Source organism: Podarcis liolepis (assembly GCF_965112155.1).
Source record: "Podarcis liolepis genome assembly, chromosome: 7".
NCBI lineage: Eukaryota > Metazoa > Chordata > Lepidosauria > Squamata > Lacertidae > Podarcis > Podarcis liolepis.
This window is the reverse complement of record NC_139561.1, coordinates 22,277,482-22,295,792: the sequence shown is the minus strand read 5'-3', so window position 1 is coordinate 22,295,792 and position 18,311 is coordinate 22,277,482. Positions and strand designations below refer to the sequence as shown.

The 18,311-nt window shown below is 45.7% G+C and overlaps 3 protein-coding genes and 1 long non-coding RNA gene across 9 annotated transcripts in view; 3 read left to right on the top strand and 1 right to left on the bottom strand.

Moving 5' to 3' along the window:
* MXRA8 (matrix remodeling associated 8) overlaps positions 1-2,859 on the top strand; it is a 29,773-nt gene extending 26,914 nt beyond the window's left edge. Inside the window, exon 10 of the mRNA XM_083513133.1 lies at positions 933-2,859. Within this exon, the coding sequence (XP_083369259.1) occupies positions 933-958 (26 nt within the window). The 3' untranslated portion in view covers positions 959-2,859. The remainder of the gene's footprint in view (positions 1-932) is intronic.
* LOC310711391 (C-signal-like) overlaps positions 1-18,311 on the top strand; it is a 129,030-nt gene that overhangs the window by 66,645 nt on the left and 44,074 nt on the right. The gene's annotated exons all lie outside the window — the stretch shown is intronic.
* Positions 2,135-7,580, bottom strand: LOC310711455. The gene is made up of 2 exons (XR_014528451.1): positions 3,187-7,580; positions 2,135-2,996 (listed from the first exon to the last, which is right to left on the bottom strand). It is a non-coding gene; the product is annotated as an uncharacterized lncRNA (long non-coding RNA).
* Positions 13,570-18,311, top strand: part of DVL1 (dishevelled segment polarity protein 1) — a 126,142-nt gene continuing 121,400 nt past the window's right edge. For 2 of the 6 annotated variants that reach the window (XR_014528397.1, XM_083512998.1), the window contains exon 1: positions 13,570-14,666. Coding sequence is in view for 3 of the 6 variants with exons in the window: in XM_083512998.1 (XP_083369124.1) it covers positions 14,497-14,666 (170 nt within the window). In the remaining 3 variants the exon portion in view is untranslated. The remainder of the gene's footprint in view (positions 14,667-18,311) is intronic. The other 4 variants (XR_014528398.1, XM_083513000.1, XR_014528396.1 and 1 more) reach the window with 2 other exon arrangements.

The following is an 18,311-nucleotide window of genomic DNA, read 5'->3' as shown; positions in this document are numbered from 1 at the left end:
TAGTTTCTTGTAGCCTGAGGATGCAGACAAATTACTTGGAGAAGTATGGCCAACCACCTGCCTCCTTGACCCGTAGTCATGTTGGCTGCGTAGAACTAGCCATAGCGAGTGTTAGGAGTAAGCAGTACTCCATCAACATGCCATGCCATTTCCAGTCTAACCCAGTGCTTTTAATTGCTGTGGTTGCTTCAATTTGGTTTTGGAATCATTCTGCTTGCTTTTCTATTGAGAGTGATTTATTGCATGCTCTAGTTATCTCCCGCTTGGGCTACTGCAATGCACTCTACGCGGGGCTACCTTTGAAGGTGACCCGGAAACTGCAATTAATCCAGAATGTGGCAGCTAAACTGGTGACTGGGAGTGGCCGCCGGGACCACATAACACCGGTCCTGAGAGATCTGCATTGGCTCCCAGTACGTTTCCGAGCACAATTCAAAGTGTTGGTGCTGAACTTTAAAACCCTAAACGGCCTCGGTCCTGTATACCTGAAGGAGCATCTCCACCCGCATCATTTAGCCCAGACATTGAGATCCAGCGCCAAGGGCCTTCTGGCAGTTCCCTCCCTGCGAGAAGTGAGGTTACAGGGAACCAGGCAGAGGGCTTTCTCGGTGGTGGCGCCTGCCCTGTGGAACGCCTTCCCATCAGATGTCAAGGAAATAAGCAACTATCCTGTTTTTAAAAGACATCTGAAGGCAGCCCTGTTTAGGGAAGTTTTTAATATTTAATGCTGAATTGTTTTTAATACTCAATTGGGAGCTGCCCACGTTTATATTTGTTATTTCTTTTTTTAATTATTGGAAGCTCTATGGTCCTTTGGATGCTATTTTTTTCGGGAGCGGGCATATGTTCAAATTTGGATACATGCAACTGTGGCTCAGTGGAATCCTGGCATGAAATCCCCCTGATCCTCCATCTCCTCTTTTTGATTTCAGAATTCAGGAAAGAATACTGTAAATGAAAACAAGAATGCAAAGCTGCTGGCTGGACCAGAAGCACCAATCGGAATTGAAATGTAACAAGAGAAGCATCGTTTTTCCTTATTGCAACATCCTTCTAGTTACCAAAGAGCTCTCTGTAGACTTCCTTCCTGTCTTGGTGGTAGCAAACACATAGATGATAACTTACAGCGCCATTCTATACGCGTCGACTTGGAAGCAAATCCTATCGGATTGTATTCAGTGTTAGTCATACTCAGAGTTAGGGATGTCAGAGGTTTCTGATGACAACAGAAACAGGAGCAGAAATTATCAGTGTTCGCTTAGTCGTCCCTTGTCCAGAACAGAAATCTTTTTTTAAAAAAATAATAATATTTATATAATTAATTTTACAACATGCAAAAGTTCAAAAAAAGAGAGAAAAGCTTGAAAAGCAAACCGTTTATTGTATATATATCTTATTTTGACTCCTCTCCCCCTCTTTCCGCAGTTCCTTGTTTATATAATATCTTACTGGAATTATATATACAGTATAATATTTACTGGAATGCCCAGAACAGAAATCAATCCAAATAATACATAATTGATAACCTTCCCCCACAAAAAAATACATTGTGTTTCTTATACACTGAACGAATGGAGTAGAATAATGTAATGACAATGTAATAAATTCTGTAAGTTACATAAATTGTGTAATTTTGCCACAGCAGACAGTGAAACAAATAATGTAGTTTTTGGTGGAAGATGAATTGCAGCAGAGCAGAAACAGTGCTGCCTGCAATGAGTACAGGGCAAAAGATGTCTTCAGACATCCCTACTCAGAGTAGACCCATAGATAAATTATGACTTAGGTCCATTAATTTCATTGAGTCTGCTCTGAGCATGACTAACTTGGATACAGTCCATTGAGTCCAATGGAGCTTATTCCTTTTCTTTTGTACACACTTATCTAGGAGTAAGTTCCATTGGATCTCAATAAGACGAGGGTATAGAATTGCACTGTTTAAAACTTCCTCTTATTCTATAAAACGATATTTTTTCCCCTTTTCATAATTATTTTGTTGCATTTGTATATATCTTCTGAGAATTTTTTTAAAATGATCTTTTTCTCAAATGAGCTAAAAAACGTAGGAGCTTGGATTACTGTTAGACACAGAAGAGATTTTGCAGTTTTTCTTCTTGCACCAACATTTAAATGATTTATTTTTTTTAAGATGGCTATCGACTTAAGCCTGCTTTTGCGGTTGCTGAAACATGCTGCCTTCCATGTTACACAGAACTCTTCCATCAGACATTTGGGTCAATGGATCTGAATTGGCCCACCTTTAGCTCTCCTAAGGAACATAGTGAACTGAATCAGACCAATAGTCCACCTAGCTCAGTATTGTCAACCTTGACTGGCAGTGGCTCTCAATACAAGGTTCTCTCCCAAGCCTACCTGCAGATCCTGGGGATTGAACCTGGGACCTTCTGCATGCAAAGGAGATGTTCCACCACTGAGATACAGCCCTTCCCTTTGGCGTTTCCACACCATCTTTAAATTTCCTGCAGCCTTACTTGAGGGGGTGTGGGTGTCTTGAGGCATCAAGCCTTGCATGAGAATATAAGGTGTGGGTTAAGTAGAGGACCCCGCAAGATCTTCTTTCCAGTCTTCAAAACTCTTTCTAGTCCTGCAGATCCTGATACCTGATACCTCATTCCGTGGTTAGAATTGCAGAATTGGAGGGGGCCTTGTGACCCATCTAGTCCCTCTCTCTCTCTCTCTCTCTCTCTCTCTCTCTCTCTCACACACACACACACACACACACACCACATTCAGTGCAGGAAAAAACAACCTATGTTTGAACAACTCCAGTGAGAGAAACTGGAGGTAACTGGTTTACACTGTCAAACTGCTCTTCCTATTAAACAGTGTTTCGCCGAATGTTCCTCCGGAATCTGCCCTCCTGTAACCATATGATCTGGTTCTCTTCCCAAGTCCTGCCTTCTTCCATGTGACAGCCTTCGTGACTTTAAAGAGTGCTGTCGTGTCCTGCGTCAGTCTTCCGGGGTCTGCCAAGTCTCTCACTGTTTCCCAGTGGGATGTAACCACAGACTGGCAAATGTAGGTTGTACAGTTACACTTGATTAGGAGTTATTGTGGTGTAATAGACTTCTCCCAATGAGGCAAGTGTGTGGTAATATTGGTTTTTGACGAAACATCATAAAGCCTCCCCGTAAACAAACCAGAACTAATGCTTACTAAATAGACAACACTGTCTAATCTCTCTGGAAGCAAATCAGGATGAATGCTCCATAAACAGGCCCCTATTCTCTAGGCTAAAAAGGTAAAGGTACCCCTGCCCGTACGGGCCAGTCGTGACCGACTCTGGGGTTGTGCGCCCATCTCGCTTAAGAGGCCGGGAGCCAGCGCTGTCCGAGGACACTTCCGGGTCACGTGGCCAGTGTGACGAAGCTGCTCTGGCGAGCCAGCACCAGCGCAGCACACGGAAACACCGTTTACCATCCCGCTATAAAGCGGTACTTATTTATCTACTTGCACTTAGGGATGCTTTCGAACTGCTAGGTGGGCAGGAGCTGGGACCGAAAGACGGGAGCTCACCCCGCTGTGGGGATTCGAACCGCCGACCATACGATCAGCAAGTCCTAGGCACTGAGGTTTTACCCACAGCGCCACCCGCCTCCCCATTCTCTAGACTAAACATGCCCAATTCCACATCCTAAGTCAGTTCACATACACACCATGCATTTAAAGCCCTCTTCTACCACTTCAACTGTCATGGCTTCCCCCAAAGAATCCTGGAAGTCGTAGTTCATTAAAAGCACTGAGAGAAGATTTTTCCTAGAGCTACAATTCCTAGCACCCTCAACAAACCACAGTTCCCAGGATTCCTTTGAGGGAAGACATGGCTGCTAAAGTATTTAAAAATGTATAGTGGAGATGTGACCTCGTTGATGATAGGGTGAGAGTTTTTTCAAGCTTTTACTTTCCAAGGCTGGTAGATAGCACAGTAAATAAGATGGCTGCTTGGAGTCCAGGGTTCTTCAGAAGAACTTGGCAATCATCTCTGTCTCTCTCGGAAGCCAAAACTGCCTTCTTGCCATGGATGGTGGCGGCATCTCATAAGATCCCTTTTATGTCAGTGAGTCAAAAATCAGATTGGTTTAAGCTGCCTGTTCCAAGCACAGCACACTGGCCAAGACTGAAATGGGGTCACTTATTCATCAAGCTCCTGCCACGTTTTAACTTGTCTTTCAGTTCATCCAGTGCTGCAAAGCTGCTTAGAGGGGAAAGGAAATGAAGGTGTCTATGAGATCTGGACTGAAGTCATCTTCACACATGGCATAACTTCCAGAACAGTGATTGCTGCCCCCAGATTTCTGGTTTTAGGGCAGTATTCTGTAAATAAGCCCATAGAAGTTTAAAATGTTACTAGCCTCCTATGAGTGTTCACAAAATAGATTCATAGAATTGTAGAGTTGGGAGGGACCACAAGAGCCATCTAGTCCAACCCCTTGCAAATACAGGAATATTTTGCCCAACGTAGGGCTCAAACCCACAACACTGAAATTAAGAGTCTTATGCTCTACCGACTGAGCTATCCCAGCCTTCACCAACCTGGTGTTGTTCAGTGGTTTTGAACTACAAATCCCATCAGCAGCTGGCACTGATGGGAATTGTAGTCTAAAAATATCTGGAGAGTGCCAAGGTTGGCAAAGGACAGCTTACGTGCAGGGCATGGAAGCTGGGAAGCGTTTCCATGCCAATAATTGAGGAGGGAGTTTTTTTCCTCAGCAACTAGCTCAGAAACCAAGTGAGTTGGGGAGGAGGGGTAGAGTAATCTGCCTTCTCGCCTACATGGAATCCCCTGGTCGCCTGTCGTGATCAAGTTAATTGTTCAATACATTACTGTTTTAGAGGGAACCGTTTCATGTAAACCTGTCTTTCAAGTAAACCCTGCCATGCTACAAAGGATTCTGGGTAGTTTCTCTTGAGCATGTGTTTCGCTGTTTGCTCTTTAAGAATCGTCCTTGACCATAGTTTGAAGGTCACTTTTTATAGAAAGTGCTGAGGGCTTACCCGCTTGCTGAATATGTTGAGGTACACAACACTGGCAACTCACAGAGGCTGGGATCTCCTGCCTGCCCCAAATTTCACATGTGCTGGTGACTTTTCAGCAACAAGCCATTTTCTCTCCCATCCTCAGCTCCAGAACTGCAATATGGAAGATGAGGGTACTGACCTACCTACCTACCTTACAGGGTTGTTGTAAGGATTGCAACATGGTGATATCATGCTGGAAATGCTTTCACACTGGGGGGAATCAATTCATAATAAATAAATAATTCAAAAACCCACATTAGGGCAATGCCTTTATTTGGCCAGCCAAAATGCCACAAGATTTTAGGTTCTCTGTAACTCTTCATTAGGCTAGTTCAGGTGAATTTTCATGGGGACTTGAAAAATAAATTGGCAAACTGATGTGGAAATGTGGACAGCTGAACTTAAAGGTGGAGAAATGAGAAACCCGAAGTGGCAGTTCACCCATCTCAAGCTGTAAGTCTTGCTCATTGCTTTGGACATCAAAGGGACTGACTCTTACGGCATCCCACAATTAATTGCACTGAGTAAAGCTGGCTTGTTGGGCATATTTCGCCCAGTAAATATTGAGATTTCTTGTTCTCCAGTGAAGATTGATATACACCCAAATTTATTTATATTGCCCCTTTAAAACTATTGATACCACAAGCAAATATTCATTTCTTTTTTAAAAAATAAAAACTTCATTTGAAAAAGAAAACCCAGATTTTTTTGTATCCCGTTCCACCGCTAGCTGACAGTGCGGAAGTGAGAAGCATCTGTTGCAGCCATTACAATGTTTCTGGGGGAAAACTGTATTTTCGTTTGGAAACAGTTTACATCCTGCTGTGTCCTTAAAAAAGGGTTATGTTAAATGTCGTTATAACTCAACTATTCGGAAGAACGCGTGTTCCAAAAAAGAAAAAGGAGGGGAGGAAATTCTTTGACACAGAAAAGGGGGGGCTTAAAAAAAAAACCCACCCAAAAAATTCATCTGGAACTCTGGAATCAATATTTGCTTCTGTGGCTTATAGCTGGTAAGAGTGCAGTCCTTTCCTCAGGATATATGACTGTTGCCTTGGCAACAGAGCTGACAGCAGCAGCCTGCTTTGGGAGAAAATTCCAGGCCTTTGGGACGGAGATTTTTTGACCTTCAATACTGAAAGAAGGGGCAGCATTTTTGCTCTTGAACTTTTCAGAGCAAGTAACCCAAGTTTTGTTTCTGTGTAGGCTATTATGAAAAGAAACGGGGGTTGCATGGAAGCTGTTTTCAGTGAATAGAGCTTTTGTCAGGGCCTCTTGAGGCCTTGGCTAGATTTGAGGCAAAGGCCTAATCTACTAAGGGAATTGGCTTCAGTGCCCTCTTCTGGCATAAATGGAAACAGGAGCACGCAACACCGGCTCCAGCGATTGGCTGGCAGTACGAAGCCTTCGGATTCGTCGGGCCTGGTATATAAGTACCGCAAAGGTTGGCCTCTCACACTGTAGTCAGGGCAGCACAGCAGTGACCTTCTGCTGACTGGACTTTGAGCAGCAGCCCCCAGGGACTCTGGGAAATTTAGCGCCATTAGGGTGGGTGAAAGTAGGTTGGTTTGTTCACTAGCGGGCTTTTTTTGTGGTTAGAGAAACGATGGGGAACTGAATTGAAGAAAGTGGGATGAGCAAATGACCAATGGGAAGACATGTCAATATTGCACAAGCGAATCTGACCGAATGCTCGTTAAAGACCATAGTCTAACCTCTGCAATCTGGACAACTGCTTGATAAAGACCATAGTTTAACCCTGTGGTCCCCAATGTGGGACACACGCCCCACAGGGGGGCAATTTGATTTTTAAGGGGACAATTCGAGAATGAGTTATTAACAGTTAATGGCCTTTTAGGTTTCCTCCACGTGAATAGGAGTTCACTTTTTGAATAATAAGAATTATATGTCACGGGGGGTGGGCATCAGGATTTTAGAGATGCTTAGGTGGGGCATGGCCAAAGAAAGGTTAGGAACCACTGGTCTAACCTCTGCAATCTGGACGACTGCTTGATAAAGACCATAGTCTAACCTCTGCTTAAGCGAATCAGGATGAATGCTCATTGTTGCAAAACCTCCCCACAAACAAATCAAGATGAATGCTCGATAAAGACCAGACTTCTGCTTAAGCTCATCAGAATGAATGCTCAATAAACAGGTCAATTGAAACAGCCAGTACTTCCAGCTTGGCCCTGGTAACCACTAGAGACTTCTTTAGTCAAGGAAGGGATGGAACCATGCAGCCTTGTCCCCTGCTATCAATGGGACAAAGCCTCTGAATTGCTATAAATTCTAGGAGCCAGGCATAGCATCATTAGGAACCTGCTTTATGCCAGGTCAGATTATTTGCCCATCCAGTCCAGTTTTGTCTACTGTGACTGGCAGCCACTATCCAGGAGTCTTTCCCATTGCTTATGATCAGATCCTTTGAACTGGAGATTTGAGGGATAGGACTTGAGACCTCCTGCACATGCTGTAGTGCTGAATGAAGCTGTCCTTACGGTTCCAACAGTCGTCTGGTCACCAGAGCAGTACTAAAGGTAAATATGGTAAGGTGTGGAATAAATGAAATGCACACACACACAAGTTTAGGGCTGCAAGACTGGGTCCTTCCCTTCCCATCAAATGAAACCAACTTATCTGTGCCCATAGACCAGAGTTGGTAAAACTTAGGTCTTCAAGCCATAGATAGTGAGTCCTTATCCTTACAGGCTTGAAGTATAAGTCTTTTAGTGAACGTGATGGCTTGTAAAATCCATTTGTATCCCCTTCTGTGTGTTTTGCCTCCTTTAATAAATTTTCAGTTTAAAAGATCAACTAAAAAATGGTTAGGGTCAATCCAATGCTGGTCCTACTCAAAGTATACCTATTGAAATTAATAGACACAACTAAATTAGGCCCATCAATCTCAGTGAGTCCACTGCGTGAGTAGAACTTAGTTGGACACAGCCGTCAGATCCCACAAGTGTCATTAGGCTCCAGTAGAGATGAGGGAGGAATTCAGTTCAGAACCTACCTAATTCACAATACGTGAACTGAAACACAGGCATCCTTTGAAATCCACACACCTCTGAATTTTGCAATGCCATTCTTGAGCCAAGTGATGTGTACAAAAATGCGTATCCTGGGGCAGGAATGCGTATCTTTGTGAAATAACATACAGTGCATTATATTAGGGAAAACTGCTTTGCAGAAAATGTGTGAAATAGGCAGAACTGCATATAAAAATGTATATCAGGAGAAATTACCCAAAAATGCTGATGAAATTTTGTGAGGACTTTAAAAAATAATCATAAAATCAAAGTGATGTGGCAATGTAAGAACTAAATGTAAGACTAGAAAAAAATGAGAAATGAAGAAGAATCGGAATTGACAGATTAATTTATCCCTAAGCTCCACCCCTCTGTTAGGGCAGGCACACCTCCTTCGCTTACAGGCTCCACCCCTTGCATAGTCTTTGAGCCCCAGGAGACTCCATTATATTTTGATTATCTGCATGTGCATTGTGAGGATTGATTATGTGGTGAGGGTGGTAGGGTGAAAATTGCAAATCAAAATTGTCCGTAATTTTGCCACGTTGGGAATTGAAGTGGATAATTAATTCATACGATTACGAGAGTCTAGGCGGGCAGGCTGATCTTTGCCGCAAACCAGCCCAGATCTTAGAGGCCTAATTTGCAAGACAGCTTAATTGGATGCAGCTTGTTTGGAGGGGGGGGGAACCCGTGCAGGTGCGGAAATAAGTGGAAATGCCACATTTATCCGATGTGAATATTTCGCATGCCCTTCCCCATTGCGCAGCTGTGGCTTGTCAGCAGGACGTGCTTATTTCCGGTGGGTGATTAAAAATGTGTTAATTGCTGTATCTTTCTATCTGGATGAGAGCTTTCTGTGGGTGGGTGTCTTCTCACACTGCATTCACTAGGGACAGCGTGGGGCGCAGTCACAGAAGGAAGCTCCTTCTTGGAGATTAAAAAGATGCTTTTGAGATCACATGCTAGGAATGCAAGGTGTTTCCAGCCTACCAGTTTACTGAGCGTTCATCCAGATTTCTTTGCAAGGAGATTAGAAGACATTTCCAGTGCACCTCAACTTTCATTTCCTTCTTGGAAAAAGCCCAGTCTTTCGGGAAAGTGGGTTTGTTGCGCAGGACTTCTCTGTTGACTGTAATTGCACAACGCTGGCTAACAGGAGTGAGATCCTGTCAGCATCTAACAGCTTTGCTCAGAGGCCTAAACTGGTTGCTGATTTGCTGCTGGGCCCCATTCAAGACAACTTGGGACCAGTTTACCTGTGAGATCACCTTGCTCCATATAGGTCTCCTCAACTGCTTTGATCTGCAGAACTGCCACTGTTGCAGGTGCCACATAATACTTGTTCTACATTTGTAAGAAATTGCTCTTTTAGCTTGATAGCACCCACACTCTACTGACATCAGGCAGGTGCCTTCACTGTACAATTTTTGGTGCCTGCTAAAACAGACTTGCTTAGGCAAGGCTATCCAGAGATGCTTTAATGTTTTAATCTGACTTTTAGCTAGTTGTTGATTTTATTTTTTTAATGAATTAAATAGCTTTTAGTAGTAGTAGTAGTTGTTGTTGTTTTACTGGTAATCTCCCCCCCCTTTCTTACAAACCACTTTGAGGTTTTTTTTGTTTTGTTTGCACAATCAAGTGGTTTATCAATTTTGTATGATTGTTTCCAGGCTGTTTGTATTTCCGTGTGGGATTCAAATACCCAGTGTCTTGCAAAGCTCATCTGTGCAACTGAGCGACAAATGGGAGCGAAATGAGTTGCTGGGGATACCTCCAGACTGCTGGTATTTTACAGAAGGAATTCAAGTGTATATAGGGAGATGCTCATTCGCTCAACAAATCCACTTTGAAAAAAGAAACTAGCCTTTTGCAGTTAGGAAAGTAACGTGGAAAGGCATTAAAAAGTCTCAGATGGATTAATGAATAGCAGGAAGGTACCATATTTTTCGCTCTCTAACACGCACCCGGCCATAACACGCACGTAGTTTTTAGAGGAGGAAAATCCATAGGCATGCCACCCGTAGGCATTCCCTCCATAACACGCACAGACATTTCCCCTTACTTTTTAGGAGGAAAAAAGTGAGTGTTATGGTGCAAAAAATACGGTATATAAGCGCCCTGCAAGCAATTCAGAACGAAGGCTTGATAAAGTCTGGATATAATTTTACCTTTGTGCAAGGAAATCTGGGTGAATGCTTAGTAATTTATAAATTATACTCAGTTTTTTACTTAGCTGGGCACAAGTTACGCGGCATATAAGGAAAGGGTTGTTTGAAATTAGGGGTTTGGGGTTTCTTTTGAAAATAATTTGATTTATTGGCTTTAAGGACATCTAAGAAGAGCCCTGCAGGATCAAGCCAATGGCCCATCTAACCCAATGGCCCATCTAACCCAGTATCCTGCTCTCACTGTGGCAGAGCAGATTTCTCTGGGAAGTGTGCAAGCAGGACGTGAGTGCAACAGCACCCTCCCCTCCTGCACTTTCCAGCAACTGGTGTTCAGAGGCATACGACTTCTGACTGCAGCTGGAACATAGGCATTGGGGCTAGCAGGCATTGATAGCCTTCAGCTCCACGAATCCCAAAGACTCCTGGCCTTCCCCTTGTAAATGATGTAGGAAACCAGAAGGTCTCCCTTTCATCGTGCAGGAGTCTCGCCATTTGGAACTCTCCAGTGTGATTCCCATGTGCTTGAGAAATGAGCTCTTTTTTGAGTTTGATGAAGCATAGCACACCAAGCTTAGACACATGGTACAAAATGAGCACATTAAAAAGGTCACCTTATCAGCACTGCCTCCATTGTTCTCTGGGTCTAACAAAGCAACTAATCTGTGGAAACACGCTGACTTTTGGAAATAGCTATGATCCCACGGCCTTCTTAGGTTCTTTAAAGTACTGTAGTTCCTGACCTACTGCAGCCAGTAGATTCAGGCAGGATTTGCTGCAATGCCTTTGCTACACCCTAGTGGCCAACTGGTTTTTTACAAGCCCTCTGAACGTAGGGTTGTTGCATCACAATGTGCAGGCTGGGCTTAAATTTGCACCTCACCCTGATTCCTGCACATCCCTTGACCTTGAATGACTGTTCCTGAGCATGTGCAACGTGTATTTTGTAATATGAAACCTGGGGCTCTCTGCACGCAAGCAGGTTCTCTCTTCCACTGACCTCCTTCCCATCAACAACCCCATCAGCGTAACAGATTTGGGGGCTTTGACACCAGGCTAAGAAAGGAGGGCAGGTGTGCGTGTGTTGAAGTTGCCCACCCAGTGATTCAAAATATCAGAAATGGCTGCTGAGCAGCAACCCTTTGTCACTTGACATTTTCTCTCTGGGAATGGCCTTTTCCATCCTGTGCAGCAACCGCACACAATAAATTTTTCATCTTGACTTCTTTTCCACCCTCAAAGAGAGAAATCATTTCTATGTTGTTTTTGGAGGGGTGGGGCATCAGGTTCCATAGAAGATACAGATTGTATGGGATGTTATTTCTTCTGTATTTAAGACAACTGCTTTCAACGACCTCTTTTGAGGAGTGTACTGGACTCACTTTCCTTGGAATGGGAATGGGCCCCAGGCCAAGTTCCTTTAATCTCTTGCCCTTCAGCTCATACCTCTGGCAAGCAGGAGCTTTTAAGGTTACCTGGAGAGGAGAAGGACAGCCCCAATGAGAGCCAGTGTGGTGTAGTGGTTAAGAGTGGTAGTCTCGTAATCTGGGGAACCGGGTTCGCGTCTCCGCTCCTCCACATGCAGCTGCTGGGTGACCTTGGGCCAGTCACACTTCTCTGAAGTCTCTCAGCCCCACTCACCTCACAGAGTGTTTGTTGTGGGGGAGGAAGGGAAAGGAGAATGTTAGCCGCTTTGAGACTCCGTGAAAGGCGGGATATCAAATCCAAACTCTTCTTCTTCTTCTAACAGGCACGACTGGCTTGCTGAAAGAGGGACATGCCACACAACTAAATTTTGTTACACGTCCCCACTTGCCCATTATTATATTATACCTGTATATAATATAATGCTTATATATACAAGCATTTATAACCCACTCTTTAAGTGGAAAAGGTCCCAGACTGGCCTACACATCAATTAAAAATAACAACCTCACAGCCCCTGGTTTCAGGCTCACAATCTACAAATATGTGACACATATTTGAGGAAAAGCTCAACCTGCTCTCCCGTTCCAACCTCTTTCAGCAGTCTTTGCATCATTAAAATTTCCATGTGATTTACAAAAACTGTAAAACTGTAAAAACAAAGGCGCCGGCGTAAACTATAAAAGCAGCAGTAACGACAATAGGTAATAGGACATCTATAGGACAATATTCTTATTATATTTATTTGTTGCTTACTACAAAAAATCGTCTCAAAGTGACTTACCGTTTAATAGCACACACCAAAAAATATATTATAACAAAAAATACGCATCCATTGTAACTGACAATCTGCACCTTTTCAATATGAATTGTTCCAGAATGCTTGGGTGATCAAGTAAGTTTCCCTGCTAGCCTCTCTCCTACAGTGGTACCTCGGGTTAAGTACTTAATTTGTTCCGGACGTCCGTTCTTAGCCTGAAACTGTTCTTAACCTGAAGCACCACTTTAGCTAATGGGGGCCTTCTGCTGCCGCCGTGCCGCCGGAGGACGATTTCTGTTCTCATCCTGAAGCGAAGTTCTTAAGCAGAGATACTATTTCTGGGTTAGCAGAGTCTGTAACCTGAAGCGTATGTAACCTGAAGTGTACCCAAGGTACCGCTGTACTTTTTTTCTTCATCTTTTTGGGGGTGTGAGAAGAGGCTCAGATGTAAAAGAAAGTGAGATACATCTATTTCAGGGATAAGGACTCCTTCAGGTTTCTCTATGTGGCCTGCAGGACTCTCCCCACGCCACACCCCTTTGCCCTGGCCACACCCCTCAACCTTTGGCCACACCCCTCTCCCTTTGCCACACCCCTCCCGTTCCTCTTTTGCAATCGCCTGCCTTGGGGTTAGGCTGTGTCCTCGAACTCTGATAACGCTTTTTGTTTGTTTTGCTTGCGTGGATGGTGGCTAGAGAGGGGTGTGCCAGTATGTAGAGAAACGAGCTTGCTGTTCAAAGCATATAAAGAGCACCCGCTGCTCCGCCCGCTTTGGCTTCCAGCCCCGCCCACCGCTGGCATGTGGCCCCTGGTAGGTTGCCTGGAAGGGAATGTGACCCGGATCTCTTACCTACCTGCTAAAAAAATGTATTTAAAAAATCAAATAAGAACCGCAGCCACCGGGCGACCTTAAGACTGCTTGTAGAAACTCGCACCCCACAATTGAGGGAAGCAGGAAGAGGTGGGCTAGTCACATGACGCCCCCCCTGCAAATCTGCTCTGTGTGACTGCAGGCAGGAAGGGCTGATCGCGGAGGTTTCCGCTCGGTGCTTCATACAACACCCTCAAACGCGTGTCTGGACGACCGGGGCGACGGGAGCGTTTTGTGGCAGGCGCCCCTCCTGCTGGATCTCACCTACGCCTACGCGCGGCGCAATTGTCCCTGCTTGCTGCAGCTGCTCCTGCGCGCCTTTGGAACACGGGCGCGCCTTTTGCCCGCGGACGGGGGCGCGCGCGCGGTTGCAACAACAAAAAAACCAAAACCCGAGCCGTGGCCCTTTAAGCTGCGTGTGTTGGGAGGAGACTGCCGAGAAGAGGAGAGGACTTTGGGTATAGAGAGAGGGCATTTGTGTGTGCGTGCCGAGGAGAGACCTCTGGTTTGCAGTTTGGGGAAGGATCTCTAGATTCCGCCACCCTTCCTCTTTATACCTCTCCGCCAGCAAGCCCGCCTGCAAGCCCGCCTTTGCAAGCCAAAGAGGCTCTTTAGATCTCTAGGTCGATCTCACCGTTGCAACATTTTCTTCTTATTAAGTGTCATTGCAATAAATCAGGATTTTGTGTGTGTGTGAGAGAGAGAGATCGGATACCGGGGCGTTGGGGAAGGCAAGGCTTACGCATCTCCTTTGTGGGTCTCCGGATTTTGGAAGCAGGTTTGCAAGGCAAGGCGGGGAGAGGAGGTCGATTTTGATGCTGTAAGCATCCAGCCCCCAACGTTGGGGATAATGCATTCTGGCGAGCCCACCTCCAGGTGCCTGTCTCCGTCTGTGCCGCTAAGGGGCGGTGTGGGGCGTGACAACCCTTCTGCGTATGGCTCGCTACGGTAGCATTCCGCAGACACTGACATTTCCCTTCCTGTTTGGAAGCAAGCATTGCATTGTAAAACGAAGGATCTGAGGGACTGGCACCTTGAACTTGGCCTTGATTCCCCCCTCCCTCACCCACCCACCCCCTTTTCTCTCCCCCCTTTCTCTCTCTCTCTTTCCTCCCCTCCTTGGCAGATCTCCTCACACCCCCAACCTTCCCCTGTTCCCCCCTCCCCTTCCAACCTCCCCCAACACCCCTTCCTTCGTCCATGGCGGAGACAAAAATAATCTATCACATTGACGAAGAGGAGACCCCTTATCTGGTGAAATTGCCCGTCTCCCCGGAAAAAGTCACTTTGGCAGATTTTAAAAATGTCCTCAGCAACCGGCCGGTGCATAACTACAAATTTTTCTTCAAATCTATGGATCAGGATTTTGGGTAAGTTGGCATTCTGTTTTTATTTGGCGTTAAAAAAAATTAAAAGGGGAGGGGGAGGGAAAGGACGTTTGGAAACCCAGATCTGCCTTGCCACGTTCCTGTGTGTTTGCATGATTGCCTGAACGCGGCGTGACTTATGCCTTTCTTAAAATGTGGCGAGCTTTCAAATCTGCTGGGGTTTGTGAAACAGCCCCCATTCGCCCCTATCACCAGGTTTACGCAAATCTACCCTGAATCCACACCAGAGGCTTCCCTCTGCCGTTATACATGTCAACCTTTGTGGGGTCGGGGGGGGGGGGGAGAAGGGTGGTGTTTGGAAATGACATACATTAATATCATGGTTGTAAAAAAGGAGGGGGGTGACATATTCCACCCTCCCCTTTGGGTGTCAAAGGAAAACTGGATCTGAAATTGTGGATTTCTTCCTTTCTGGTGGCTTTGATCAGATAAAGGGGACTCTCCGGGAAAGGAAAAGGCTCCCGATTTTACGTGGTTTACCATTCTGGAAGCGGTGGGCAGTGCTAGGTTGGTGAAGGTTTAAAGCCTGGAGGGGATGACTGTGGGGCGTCCGGATTTCCCGAAACGTAGGTCTCTGGGGAGAATCGGTGGGTCCGCGATGATTATGACTAAAAGTTCTGGGAGCAAAAAAAGGGGTTGCCTCCAACTCGGACCCTCCTCGGAGTAGACCCATTGAAATGAATGGGCCTAAAGTTGGCCATGTGCCGATCAATTCCCATGGGTCTGCCTCTGAGCAGAAGCAGCGCTGGATCCAACCCAAAAGGTGTGAGGGGCCTCCTTGCTTTACCTGCTCATAGAGGTGTTGCTTTCTGAAATCTGGGTTGCCAGTAGGGGTTTGTGTTTGGCTGTAGACTTCTGGGGTCAGCTGTTTTTTAAGAAGATGCTAAGCCCCTCCACTGGGCATTTCCTGCTTACAAAGAGAGGTTCAGGGAGGCTGTGGGTGTCCCCTCTCCCAGATCTTTTGGAGTGGAAGGGGTGTGTGAATTTCTGTAGGTGCCGTTGGTGGGTGGGTCCTTTTTTCTTCCTTTTTCACTGTTTCTGCCTTGGCAGTGCCCCAGAGATGAACAAATTGTAACCCAGGGAACGGCCATGGCTACAGCTTTGTCCTCTGAAGGTCCCTGGTTCAAATCCCAGTGGCACCCCCAGATAGAACTGGGAGAGGCTTCCTGCCTGAAACTCTGGGGAGCTGCTGCCAGTCAGTGTAGTCAATACTGAACAAGATGGACTAAAGGTCTGACTCAGTGCAAGACAGCTTCCTATGTTTTGGTGTGGGGGCATATCTCTTAAATTTCGCTTGCCAAGGAGAACTGGGAATGCCTATTCAATTCATTTTGGCTCTCTTGAGAGGTGGGGGGACTTCCATCGGGAAGCACTGGAGTGTCTTTTTATTATTATTTTTTGCTCCCCCCCTTCCTGTTCATCCTCTCCCACTTGGGCAGCTGCAAGGCCTGGTATATGATGGTGGTCCTCCTTTAATGTCTGGGGGTCTCTGTGAAGTGGGCCTGATTGCCCTCTTTTGGGGTGGGGTAGGAGCAGGATATAGAATCATAGAATTGTAGAGTCGAAAGGGACCCTGAGAGTCATCTAGTCCAACCCACTGCAATGTAGGGATCTCTACTAAAGCATACCTTTAGAATCACAGAAGTAGTGTGCAATAGACCAATCTGTAAAAATGGAGACATTTCCAGGTGTGCTGGTGGTTGGGACTTCCTTATTGTTTCATTACTGACTAGTGTCAAGAGATGGAACAGAAGAGGGATGAAGAATGTGCACAATTTGGGGGACCCGATAACCACTGGAATTGGTAATACAACAACAACAGAAGGTTGTTCCTCAGATAGGTAGAAAGAGGGACCATACTGCTTATGGTTTTTGAGAGGAGGGGGCGTATCGTCTTGTCTTGGGCCGAATTGATCACCCCACCCCACCAGCAGTAGTGGACAAACGTATATAAATGTTAGCTGGTGAGAGCGTGGCGGTCTGTGTTCCTCTGTCCAACGAAGGGGGTTAAAACAAGGGGTATTGTGGGTGCTGTGCCTTTTTGCGCCCCCACAATGCTTTGCTCTGGGTGGTGGGTTCCAAAATCTCCCTGCAGGAGGTTGAAGAGCTCTTTGCTTGTCTCTGGGCTGTGGAGAAAGTGGCCGAGGTATGTCCAGAGGGCAAAGGGCTCTGCCAATGCCTCCCTTGTTGTTTGTGCATCGGGAAGGGAATTAAAGAGCCCTTTGTGCTGTGTCTCAGCTTGGGAGAAATCGGGTGAGGTGCATAATAGTTCATGTGCGCGAGGTGTTGATCTTTGGAAACATCTGTCTCTTTCGCTTACTTATCTGTAGTCTAGGGACACCTGCTCTGGGTGGTTCTAAAATTGCACACTTTCTAGAAAAAGAGGCCTTTCCCTCTTTGAGGTGGGCAACTTGCATGTCTGAACGTTTCTGTATACATTTTTTTTAAAAGCCCCGCTCATAGGAAACTAGGCTAAGAAGGTTCTCCCTGATATGCCGGTCTTCTTGGGGCAGGGGATTATTATTATTATTGTTGTTGTTATTATTATTATTATTATTATTACTTTGCATCCAGGTGACTTCAGTCATGTGCAACCATGCCATCAATCTGGTCAGACTCTGTTGCCTGCACCGACCGGCAGCAGCTCTCCGGGGCTTCGGACGGGGGTTATGCCCAGTGTTACCCAGAAATGCCGGGATTTGCATGCGAAGCAAGTGCTAAAACCACTGAGACAAGCCTTTTTCCTTAAGACATGAGAACATAGGAAGCTTCCTTATATTGAGTTAGGCTATTGGTCCATCTAGCTTGGTGTTGTCTACACTGACTAGCAGTGGCTCCCCAGGGTGTAATGTGGGGGTCCCTCTCAGCCTTAATTGGAGATGACATTGAAACTTGATCCTGGCATCTTTTGCATGCAGTGCCGATGCTCTGCCACGGAACTATGGCCCTTCCCTGCATTTAGGGACTAGATGAACCTTTGAGCTGACACAGCAAGGCTTTCCTTACGTTTCTACGACGCAGACCTTTTTTTAAAGAATAAAAATAGTAAGAAGCCCACCTTAAGGCCTTATGATGGCCCACACTCCCCCCAGTCTCTCCACCTCCAAGATCTGTATTGCCTGGTTTGGCACACAACCACTTGTTGGCATTTAGATAATTAAAAAAGGAAGGAAAAAAGCCACAGGCCTCATCATCTCCAGCTCTTTGGATGGCAACCATGAATCAGCATTTGAAATCTAATAATCTCTTGGTAACAAGCCTCCCCTCCCCTCCGTGTCGGACGGCTCGTACCTGTATCTATTTCCGGCACTGCGATCTTGGTGTTGTGTGTCGCCTGCAAAAAGGTCAGACGGAGCGGAGGGAAGTGGAATGATGCAAGAGAGCCCCATGGAAAACAGATTTGTTTTATTCTGAGTGTTTTCCTGGACAGAGTCCTCTCAAGGCAGGGCACGGCGACATAAACCATAAACCCCAAAGCTGGAACAATTTAATGTTAGACTGCATACACACACGCACTATATGTTTAAAGTGCAGTTACCCCCCCATCAATAATTCTGGGAATTGTAGTTTGTTAAGGGTGCTGGGAATTGTAGCTCCATGAGAGGTAAGCTAGGGTTTTTTTTGGGG